At 30.4% G+C, this 13013-nt stretch overlaps 1 protein-coding gene across 1 annotated transcript in view; it reads left to right on the top strand.

The window, feature by feature from the left end:
• Positions 1 to 13013, top strand: part of LOC143226698 (calcium-independent protein kinase C-like) — a 49551-nt gene that overhangs the window by 12520 nt on the left and 24018 nt on the right. The window contains 3 exon segments of the mRNA XM_076458027.1: positions 3595 to 3612; positions 3615 to 3753; positions 11116 to 11147. Coding sequence (XP_076314142.1) covers positions 3595 to 3612; positions 3615 to 3753; positions 11116 to 11147 — 189 coding nt within the window.

Below are 13013 nucleotides of genomic sequence, written 5' to 3' on the forward strand. Positions count from 1 at the left end.
AATGCATTTTGTGATCTAAGTTTGGAATGTTTTAGAAATTCCTAAGTCAGAGAATTAAGGTTTTTGTCTTTACCAGTTTCTCTTCAACAAGTAAATGATCATAAATGCCTTTTGAAAGCGTGATACCTGTTGCAACAGTTGAGTGAATATGGCATTTTGATGTTGTTGAGTGTTAGTGGGATCAGTAAATATTTCTGAATGAAGCATCTTGGTGGCATCATAATTACATACCTTTTTATGGTATTAAAACACTTGTTTTCTGTATAGAGTACAGTGTAGACCATCTTGAATGTTTGTGACCCACAGCTCTGTTTTCATCATCATACGCTACTTTACTACTCAGCCAGCTGTGGTGGAACTGAATTTCAGTTGTCAAGTTTAATATATCTGAAACAGAAGAAAACACAACATCCACTGCTTACACAGGTAGCATACTGATGCATCTTTCCATCAGAAAACATCAAATTCTGTAGCACTTCAGCTGCAGGTGCACTGAAACTGTGAAATATTTTTTAGCTTTCGAATCAGTTGGTTCTGAAGGTAAAAATTACATCAAGACACTACTCTGACCATTTTGGTTTAGTTTTTTGTATTCAGAGAATTCCATGTGTATTTATTACAGTTTAATATTGTGATACTTTACTGAAGTTACCTCACTAAATATTTTATTGCTTACTCATATGTGATTTTGTTTTTATTTTTAGCATTTATTTGTAGGCATTGTAATATTTGGTACTGCATAAAATGCACGTAATTCATGACAAGGACTAAATCAGTATGTGAAAAACATTTAATATATTTTGCTTTTAAAACCTGCTTGATGAGTTTTTTGGAATGATTGAAGATTTTCAGTGGAATATGAACCAACCTGGTCTGAAAACAAAATTTCATTGAAAACAGTATGGTACTTAAATTGCATAACAGCATGGTCATGATTATGTGTAAAGTTAATAGAAGGAGGTCTTCAATATGAACGATATGCTATCCAAGTTTTATAACGCAATGACCACTTGAAAAACTATCTGGTATGCTGAGATTATCATTGGACAATGTAAGTGTAGTATTGTTAAGAGGTAGGAGCCCATCTTACCATCTTCTTGAGTAAGGCCAACTGAAGATTTGGGCAAGAAAAAATGGTGTGGCATTATTTCATTTATTCTGTTTAAATATTACTTTGTTTATAGAGGATAGAATCTAGTAAGTGTACAATATTATATTTATTGAAAACAAATTACAAATTAGAGTCTGTACAAGTATGCACATTTTCAGTCGTTGTCTGATGTTCCATTTGCTTTACAATGGAAATCACCAACTGTAGAAAAACCTGCATTTCTAGTTTTTTAATTCAGGGGAAATATGGATATGTAATTAGTTTGAGAATCAGAAATTTTCATAATTTTATCTTTTGTATTTGAACAGTAATGAGAGAAAAAATTTGAAATTCTTTGCAATTTCACATCTTTTTAATCACAAACTTATTGCAGACAAAATTTTAACAGTCAGATTCTAAATTTAAAATTTAATGAAATATTTTCTGATCCTTTGCAAGAGCAATCAATATTTTGTTAAATTACTTCATTTATTTCAGAAAATCACTGAGAACTCTAAGTTACCCTTCACACTTATTTTTTAAATTACATTGCAGGAAAACTTGCACATTTAAAAATCATAATGAGTTACTGTAACATTTGAGTGATTTGAGTGAGGAAAAAAATTGATTGGTATTGCAAAGGATCAGAAAATATTTCATTAAATTTTAAATTTAGAATCTGACTGTTAAAATTTTGTCTGCAATAAGTTTGTGATTAAAAAGATGTGAAATTGCAAAGAATTTCAAATTTTTTCTCTCATTACTGTTCAAATACAAAAGATAAAAATTATGAAAATTTCTGATTCTCAAACTAATTACATATCCATATTTCCCCTGAATTAAAAAATAGAAATGCAGGTTCGCATGTGCAAATTACTGATGCTGTTTTATGCTCTAAACAAGTTACTTGGATTGTATTTCATTGAGAAGTTATTAAATGTATAAATCCAGCAGTGCTTTACAAGTAGTAGTTGGATCAAGATGCATATCTTACTGGGGGATATACCCTGTGCCTGTGACATTTTGATAGCACTGAGCATTTCTAGACCCTGGAGTGAGTCAGCAACAAGTGATAAGTGATTGCATTATCATGTGTGTGCCTTTATGTCATTTACAGTGGTGTGTATGTCGCAGGAAACAAACACTGATTTTTCTACAGCTGTGGTGTCCAACAGTTTTTTATACTAACCAAAATTGTAGAGAATGTTGGCAGTTTCACTACAAGACAAAAAAATTAATTTTTTATTGATATATATAGTTAAAAATATACCCAATGTTTTCAGTTATTTATTGATTTAATTATGTTAAAAAAATAGGTTACAAAAGGAAAGCACCAATTCATCACAAATCAATAGCAGTTTTGCCATATGTTACTAGTGGTGGCCGTGTTGGATGTCAAAGTTCTCTAGCTTTTAAGTTTAAAGTTTGTCTCTAACATATTCAAAATTTATATTTTTTTTATCATAATTAAACACTCCAGTCAGGTTTTCTTGCTGTAGTGCTGTCACAAACCAAATTAATTTAAAAATAAATATTACTGATAAATTATTAAAAAATGATTTTCTCAAAGAGGCTAGATTTCTGATGGCTGTCTTTGTAGCTGTAATTTTAACTGTGCTAATCTATTTAATTGTATATCAGAATTAATTATTTATTAATGACAGGAAATTTTCCCTCATGTTTCAAAATGTATCATTATTTACAACATTATATGACCAACTTTAACATTCTTTGTTAGTGAAATATTTGACCTTATCATGATGTTATTAAGTTAGTATTATGTGTGTGGTATTCTGTCATTTATTTTAGACAAAAAATTAGAATATTAAAATCCACAAACTAAGTGTTTTATAACACACAGATAAAAATCTTTATTTAAACCAATTGACAGTTGTTAAAGTCACTCACCATGTTTCACATCATCTTGAGTATGTGTAAAATAGTTACTGTGTACGATGTGAGTACAAAAACTATGGTCATGTGACACTAGTGTACAATTTAAAAAAGATCATGCCATTAACATACTTTGATTTTCTAATCCTTCATTATTATTTCAGACCAAGCTGTTTTTGTTGTGTTTCATTATTACAATGGTTTCTTTAATATTTCAAGCAGTCATATTATTCAGTTGAGCTAGAATAGTCATCCCACTGGATAATGTGTCCAGAATAATTTACATGTTCATATAATGCAGAGTTCTCACTTTTGTTGTTAACATTTCTCTGTGTTCACTTATTCAGAACATTAAGTTTGTCCAGCATATGCACAATCACATGTTTAACAAACTTTATATATAGCTGTTTTCTTTATTAGGTTCATTTTATCTTTTACAACCATTTATCAGTTTAAATATAGTTTGTAATTGTGTATTATGAAATGGTTTCCATTTATGGATTTTAATATTCTAATTTATGTCTAAAATAGATCAAATAATATAATGTGCACAATGATTAATTCATTGAATTTAACGTTTTAATATATAAAATTAGTTATTATTTATACAGAAAATGCCGCACAAAAACCACGGAGTTTAAGGAAAGGCCTGGACTTAACCGTCGACGGGGTGCAATGCGAAGACGTGTACATCAAGTTAACGGACATAAGTTTATGGCCACAATTCTTCGACAGCCAACATTTTGTTCTCATTGTAGGGAGTTTATATGGTAAATTCATTTATATTTAGTAACAGCACATTTAGTTACGAAATAAAAACTTTTCAGCATAAACCTTATTTGCTCAAGATACTAAGTTTTTGTTCCAGCAATTATGCTTTTATCCAACCATTTTCCAAACCTGATGCTGTTGTGCAGTCATAAAAAAGTAATGTAAACATGTTAAAAAATGTTTGTGTACTTTATCTGATTATGTATGGCACTTATTTAACTTAACAAAATGCTCTATAAGTGACATCTATTTTTGTTTGGCTAGTTTTATAAACAAAATAGTTGCTTAGCAATGAGCACTTTCATTTCTGCTTAATATTCTCTACATATCTGTTTTTCCAAAATACCTCTTTGCTAAATGTCCACATATCAAACAACGGAAGTTTGGTTATAACACGTGAACAGCCACATGGAAGCAATTTGTTAAATTATTAAGTAACAGGAAACCAAATTTCCTAATTTTCACTTAAAAATATAATCTATAAGGTGTTTTCCTTTTCTGTCACTGTAAAAAGAGTATGTGATAAAGATATCTCTTGTGCAGAAAGACAAGCGTTATGGTGTTTTCATGCTGAGGATTAAATCAACTTTACCACAGCAGACTGACTTGTATGTTTCGGTAGTCAAAAAGAGTATTGACAAAAAACTAAATTATTCACAAAAATTTTCATGTAATTAAGTGGAAAGACAGAGAACTCTTGGTCCACCAAAGTCATCCCATCTGTTTAACTTAAAACACACTGAGTCAGTCCAATATTTGAGTTGTTTATTTGAGTGTACATAAATTTACCATTTCTACCACATGTGAAGGCAACCCATTCCACAGGCCAACCATCCTGTTAGAAAAACAAAACTGTCTCAGCTGAGGTGACTCTAAAATTGTCAAAATGTATCTATTTCCTTTCCTCTTACCATTCTCACCATTAAGTTTGTTTAAAAAAAAAGATGCAAGAGCACTATTGGTTTCTACAACAATCTTAAAACACTTCAGTTAGATCCTGTCTGTATTTTTTCAAGAGAAAACAAGTTTAGAGATCTTAACCTGTATTCTCAGGGCAACCTTTCTGTCATAAGTGTCATCCTAACTTGTAGCTCTCCTCTGAACCCTGTCTTACTATTCAGTATCCTTTTTAAAGGCTAGAATGCAATACAGTTACACTCCATTTTAAGCTGATTTGTTATAGAACTGTTTGAGATTTTATTTCATGAGAGCAAAAAAAATGAAAATCTGTAGCTCACTGAACACTTTTATGTTAATGGTAGGATGCACTTAGCTTTTATTAATTAAATAATTCGACAGATAACATATAATAATAATAATAATAATATGCAAAAAACAGACAATGTCCTGTAACTATCACAATTTTTCTGGTACAACTAGCAGTACAATTTGAACTGTTAATATGTCATCCTTCGACACAATATTGTTACTGTGGGAAAAAAATATTTTCTTAGGAAGTGATCTACAAATTTCTGTACAGATAGTATATCATTTGATAGATGGAATGTTGCTTATCTGTTGGTTATAATTAATATAGTCATAAAAATGAGAGAACTGCATGATTTACAAATCACGAAAGAGACGTGGGCATGTCAGGAGGAATCTGATTTTCTATTTCATAGCTCTGTAACCAAACAAGATTGGAGTTTATTTAAACTTTGTTCTTTTCCAGTGACTTGTAGTAATATGTTAAATGTACTAGTACATAAATAAAGTACACAAACATCTTTCACAGGTTAGAAACAATGCCTTCAGTTACATATGTACATATATGCAATGTTAAAATAATGCTGTTTAGAGCTCTTTTCTCAGGAGCTCTCCCTAAGCACTAAATGGAGTATCACTGTACTCCAGTTATAGCCTAGCAAGTAACCTATACAGTGATGTTATTAATACCTTTAGACATTGTTGCACATTATAGCTTATTCTGGACAAGCCTCCAGTTTATTATGTCATGTATCAATTTATCTCGGAGGAGTTTTTGATTTATTATGTTATGTATTACGATTTGAAGTAGCCTGAAATTTTAATTTTAATTTAGAAGTTAATTATCGATATGTATCAAATTTATATTTGCCAATAAGATTGATACACAGTTTTCTTTCATAATACCACTATATTTTAATATACAAATTACAATATAATTTATAAAAATGGTTATTAGCAATAGTTATAACAAATAATGATTCGTGTACAAAAGTTTTACAAACTTATAAACAATATTAAGTCTTCTGTCTGGTTTGTAATTGAATATTTTTTCAATGGTTCATAATGATCAAATTAACTTTGAGTTGATAAAATATCTACTTCTCTTCTTGGCTGGCCTCATGCAGTTTACCAGCTGACTTTTTTCCAATGAAGATATCTGATGTCCTTGTGGAAATACTAGTGTTCAAAGTTAAACAATTTTTAATGTTTGAAATCTATAAATGTTCCTAGTCAAATATCTGTAGTTTTCTGATTAATAAGTATTTATCAGTTATAGCTTCCAAGGTTTATAGTATATCAACTGTAGAAAACCACTAATATGAAACTGTCTCTCCACGTTTGTTGGTTACATTTTTTTTTAAGCTTAAACAAAAGGTTTTCAAAAGTTCAGTTGGCAGTGATGTAAAATGTGTTGTTGGTTCCTATGCTTAAGTCTTCAACAAATTTAGAGAATGGGCAGGAATTCTGTAACACGTTTAACATTACGTGTTACATGCATTCCTAAATATATATTTAATTAAAACCAACATTTGATATTTAAATAAATATGTAATAATAAATCCATTACAACATGCATTCAGTATTTCTGTAGATACAACTTAAAATCCTCTTTCCTGTACCACTATCAATAATATATTGTTTGGATGTATCAAGAGAATGTCAGCCAGAACACCGAGATCCTTTTCTTTCATAACAATGTTAAAGTTATTCTCTAATCATAAGACACATGCATAATCTTGCATTTTTTTTTAATAATTATAAATAATCTGCTGTTTATTTATCCAACTCTTTAAATATTCTATGTACAGGGTGTTCAGAAAGTCACTGTGCAGTTTTGTAACCATATTTTATTCAGTCTGTTTCAAGCCAGCAACTGATAGCAGTGTTTAGAAACAAAATAAGGATCCACACCTGTATTGATGCCAACGGGAGTCACTTTCAACATTGTTTATAATTGTCATTCATATTTACCTCCTGTATTCTATATTGAAACATGTTTGTTGATAAATATATAAATGCACAGTGACTTTCTGAACACACTGTATTTTGTAAAGCACCAGAATCCTTTCCACAGCCAGTAACACCCAAAATTTTAATACTGTAAACAAATCTTAAATACCATATTAGTTTGATTTTAAGATGCATTCCATTTTTAAAAAGGGATTTTTAGAGAGAAAAAAATTGGACTATTATTGGAAAGGAGTAAATATGTTTTAAAAAAGTTTATTAATGAATCAAAAATGTTAATTATGTATTTAAAATGAAATATATATATAAAACATACAAAAGTTTAAAATTTTCATTTCAGTAATGTTTATTTTTGCATCCTTTATTTAATCAGAATACTACTACAATGTTTTTCGACTCACTGTTATAATTCTGAAGTTGAAGCATTTTCATCACTCAATTCACTGTTGTCCCAAAGAATGCCATCTTGCATTCCATCTTCAAAATCTGATGGCAATTTTTGATCACTTGTTTTCCTTTGTCTTGATTAATTTCTCTTTTCATAAACATCTCACACCAGCCATGACTAGCCTTGAAGGAAATACTGCTATTTACTGCATATTCTTTTGTTTTTAACGTCAAGACTTCTCTTGTTACAGACAGTCCTTTGTTTTGTAACTCTCTGAAATGTATTAAAGTGGTGGCATCAATTTCAGGATGTCTTGTTTCTCGTGGGCTAGAGAATTACTTTGTACTTTTCTTACAAGAAAACAGCTTGATTTTCACATTTGCCTCACTCACTATATACTGTTTACAGGCCGCATGATTCCCAATCTGTTCGTTGCACAAAATATCCTTTTAAATTTGGCATCATGTATAAAATGTTTTTTGTTGGATGCAATAGAAATGTAAAAACCCAATAAAACAACATTTGAACAACAGGAAAGTTGGATAAAGGCTGAGGACAGTGATATCCAACTACCCTGCAAAACACACACATTGGCAATTTGACTTTTGTACATGTTTTTTGTACAAATGTTTTATATGGCACTTTATCAAATGCATTCCTAAAATCCAAATATACACCTATATTCTCATCTAAATGATAAGTAACCTCTTCAAATAATGTCAAACAGTTGGTAAGGCAAGATTTTCTACTTATAAAACAAGCTGACTGTCCAACAAAATATTAAAACTTTCTTGTTAAATGTCCTTGCAATGCATATTTTCATTATACCTGCAAAAATTACCAATAACCATGTAAGACTTAATAATCTTTTAATCATATTATCACCTCTCTTAAAAAAGGTATAATATTAACCAACTATCAATCTTCTGAAACATTTTCAGTATTCAAGGAATTACAGAAAGTGATAAGTGACTCGCATACCCAATACTTAAACTCCTTTAAAACCCTTTGAGGAAATATGTGGCCCATAAACTTTACAATTGTTTCTTTACAAACTTATAATTATCTTTTTCAGTGTCATTTTCATCTGGCATCTCTTTAGGATGAAGATTATTACCTTGAAACTTCATTAGTAAAAACTGAAGAAAAAGTAGAACTTTAAGAACCTAACCATCTCATTATCATCAGAAATTTACCTTTATGTGTCAATTCTAAAAAAATCCTATTGGGTCATTCCATGTCAAATCATCCAGATTTTGGAAAATTTTTCAGGTGACCACTTCAGAATGCCTTAAAAAAATTCACATGTGTTCATCTACCCATATTTCAGGTAATTTTACAGCCTCACTATGAAAATCCTAAGAGTGATAAACTTGGTTTGAGACCATTTTTGAATTCTGTGAGATTAATTCAGTCAGTGTAGTGAATTTCAGCTTTCTACCACCATTACTCTTGCAGCTTTAAGCAGCCAAAGTTGCCCAAAAATGAATTTGCCAAAAATAACAAAAAATTAACTACATTTTACAGGGCTGTAAACCAGAAACTATTAGAGATATTGATCTAATCTTTGGTAGTTTTTCATTATATGGGTAGATGAACATGTGTGAATTTTTTTAAGGCATTCTGAGGTGGTCACCTGCAGCACCCTGGATGATTTGACATGGAATGACCCTATTGAGATCCTAACATTTAGCTTACCTTGACTATATTTAAATAAATCCTTACTATTAATTTTTACATATTCTGCCAAACTTTTATCATACACTTGTTTCAGTTTCGTGTATCTTGTTTCACCAACTCTGATCATAGTAGTGAATTTAAACTGCTTAAAATCATAACACGTTTCTACTTCTTCCATTATACAGTTTATAAGCCAATCTGACTTTTTACCACCCCTTTTCTCTATAAGGAATATGTTTACATTGAATATTTAAGAAATGTTTCCATCTGTGATCAGTATTTCCAATTAATTCAGTTGTCAGTCTTGCTGCACTATTCCTGTCATATCTGTCCAAGATTTGCTTTTTTGAACTTGTAACCAAAACTTTAGTATTATTTTTTTTATCTTCATATGCATCAAAACATCAAACCTGACTGAACAATGGTCATCACTTGCACTCCAAGTTACCCAGTCTTTAAAAATGTAACATTATCTCTAATGTAATAGACTTTTTAATAAACATAAGATAATGAAACTTTCCAGTCATAAGTAATTGAAGACATTATTTCTTTTCATATGCTTTTGTGTCTGAAATTGCTGGTGAAATAATCTATTCAAATGGTTAATTAAAAATTGATTTTAAAGTCATATTTAAACCTTCACAAAATATAAGCATCTTATCATATAAGTTAAAATAGTACTACAGAGGGAATGAAAACAAAGCGTATATAGTATATTTTGTGAATGTAGTGAATGTGTCAAACAAACCTTTCATTCTTTTTAAATCCAAGTTAGATATTTGTAGGAGTATTTCTAAAATCTGTTGTAGCATATGATACTTTTGGAATCAAATTTCTCTCCTACATGAACTCCAAAAAAATATTTTAAAAGGTGACATTTTAAAAACAACAGAAATTATAAAAGAAGCAGATGAGTTAGATTTTATCTTTTAACTGTGGTCTTGGTAAAATTATTAAACTTTAGCTAAGTTTATTCTTTCAATTTTTGTATGCCTGACCAGCCTTAACAATTTCCATAAGTTAATTTTCAACACCGTGTGGCAACACTATTTTCATCTATAAATCTTTTATTTTTGGTTTTGTGTAAAACCTGAAAAAGACGGACAAAAGTACTGTCAAAACATGTACATGTTCTCTACAGTAAGTATATTATGCTTACAAATGTAACTGTTAATTTATTAGTTTAATCAAATAAAGCTTATCAGGTGAAGGTAGATCCCAAAAGCAGTAGCTGGTGTGTACATCTGTGTTGGTCATACTGTAATGTAAACTGAATTTTGTTTGATTAATACATGTATTTGATTGGCTAATTACGTTTAAATAATTTGTTTTAATATTCTACATCTATAACTTTGCAAGAATTATTTTTGTTAATAAAGTTATAATAAAATACTCAGTTTTTGCACTTTTTATCCATTTTTCTGAGTGTCCAAATATAAATATGTTTGTTATACTAGAATATGCAAGAAAGATATTACAAACCTATTTGATACAGAGTTGGGTTAAAGCTTGTACTAGAAGCTTAATTTAGTCACATTACTAAAATTAATAACTTCGTGTTTTGAGGAAAATGTGACGAGATTTAGAGATAAATATAATGGCTGGACAATGGAAATCAGAATTTAAATAATTAACCTGACTACATCAAACGAAATTAAAAATATAATTCTGCAAAATATTTAATTAGCTTAATTCTTGTTAATTAGTGATTTATTTTCACTGAATTTTTATTTAGACTCTAAATTGTAAAACAACAATAAAATACAAAACTTACCTTCTCTTTTCTGTTATTGTATTCTTCATAGTATTAAATATTGGACCATCAAGTTATTCTAGACACAAAGTATAGCATTGTATATGCTATGAGAGTATTTCTGTTATTAGTTCCAAGGCAGTCAAAACAAATTTAAGTTGTACAATTTATGTACAAATTGTACATAAAAACTTGCAAATTAGTAGATATTAAAATAACCAGACTATTAGTTATCGATCCAGCAATATAGTTGTTATTTTGTAGAAGTAGCCATAGTTTTAACTAATGTACTCTAGTTTTAAAAACAAATCTCCAAGTTTGTGGTTTATCCACTGTTGTTTAATGAATCATTGTTTCTTACAGGGGCCTAGGTAAACAAGGATATCAATGTCAAGGTAATCTCATTATTGTCACACAAAATTAGTAACTGTTAGCACACCTCATCAATTGCTTTCAATATAAATGACAACTGAAGACATCATCAGCTGTTAGTATAGATAATTATGGTAATTTTAACATAATTCTGATGTATAAGAACAGTCTATTTTGTGTAATTTGATATTTTCACCAAACCTGTTTGTGTAATCAGTTGTGAAGTATAGAAAAACCAACATTTTAACACACGATATTCATTCCTTCAAATAGAAGTTGATGATTGGCCATATTTACTACTTATTTACAATCTCAATGAGACAGGATAATGGAAAGCATTCTTACCATCTGTCCTGGTTAGTCAGTGCTTACTATGAGATGGGGTGTTTCATAAGACCACTGGCATTTTACTTGTGGTATTATTATATCACATTCAGTATCCTGATCCAGACTGTACCCCTTCCATAGAGTATCATGGAAAAAAATTCAGTACCAGAGTTATGCTTGTGTTTGCTTCTACAACTAGCACTTGCTGGCTTTAAAAATAGTTTCATGGTTACCAATTACAATGTCTCCAGTGAAAGATCTTTCTGGCAGGAACCCAGTGGAATTCTAGACAATTATCTATGTTCTTACTTACGTGAATCTTCTTCAGATGGAGAACTTTGAAACCCTGTCCACTTACCATCTGTAACTCAATGAGGTGGTGACCATGAAGAATCCTCATCAGTTGGCACCTAAACATTAGGAGATAAAGCATGTGTCCCTATACAGTGAGAACTGGGACAAGAGTCTAGTGTGGATCACCCCATTTCATACAAGTGTTTATGGAGTCTAGTGTGGATCACCCCATTTCATACAGGAGTGTTTATGGAGTCTAGTGTGGATCACCCCATTTCATACAAGAGTGTTTATAGAGTTTAGTGTGAATCACCCCATTTCATACAAGAGTGTTTATAGAGTCTAGTGTGGATCACCCCATTTCATACAAGAGTGTTTGTGGAGTCTAGTGTGGATCACCCCATTTCATACAAGAGTGTTTGTGGAGTCTAGTGTGGATCACCTAATTTCATTACAAGAGTGTTTGTGGAGTCTAGTGTGGATCACCCCATTTCATACAAGAGTGTTTGTGGAGTCTAGTGTGGATCACCTAATTTCATACAAGAGTGTTTGTGGAGTCTAGTGTGGATCACCCCATTTCATATAGATGCATTATAATATCCATGTGGAATTTGGACAAACCATTATAACAAGCTCATATATAAACCTTTTTTACCATAAGTTCTACCATGCAATGGCTCAAATCCTGTTTATTTGATGGTGGAGTGGATGATATTAAATAATACACACACCCTATTCCCAAGACTTCACTGAAAGGTAGCAACAATAAATAATCAGTTATTTTTTTACCTATAATACTATATAGAGTTGTAATCATGACTCTCTGAGAGGTAGTTTTTATCAGAGACAGTAATTAAGCAGTTATTATTTAACCACTGATACCATATAGTTGTGACCATGACTCCTGTGAGAGGTTGTTTTTATCAGTGACAGCAGTAAATCAGTTACTATTTGTTACAATTGTTAAAACCATGACTTCACTGATGGGGGAAATTTTAATCAGTGATAGAAATTAATCGGTTGATATTTAATCATGGATATTATATGAAACTGTAACAGGTGCAACACTGACAAGTAGTTTTAAATTTATTATATTTAAAAAGTATACATAGGCCTAATTATATACATTTATAATTTGGTTAGGTACATATATACATTTATAATTAGGTCGGTTACATATATACATTTATAATTAGGTCGGTTACATATATGCATTTATAATTAGGTCGGTTACATATGTGCATTTATAATTAGGTCGGTTACATATG

The sequence above is a fragment of the Tachypleus tridentatus genome, chromosome 9 (assembly GCF_004210375.1).
Source record: "Tachypleus tridentatus isolate NWPU-2018 chromosome 9, ASM421037v1, whole genome shotgun sequence".
Classification (NCBI taxonomy): Eukaryota; Metazoa; Arthropoda; class Merostomata; order Xiphosura; family Limulidae; genus Tachypleus; species Tachypleus tridentatus.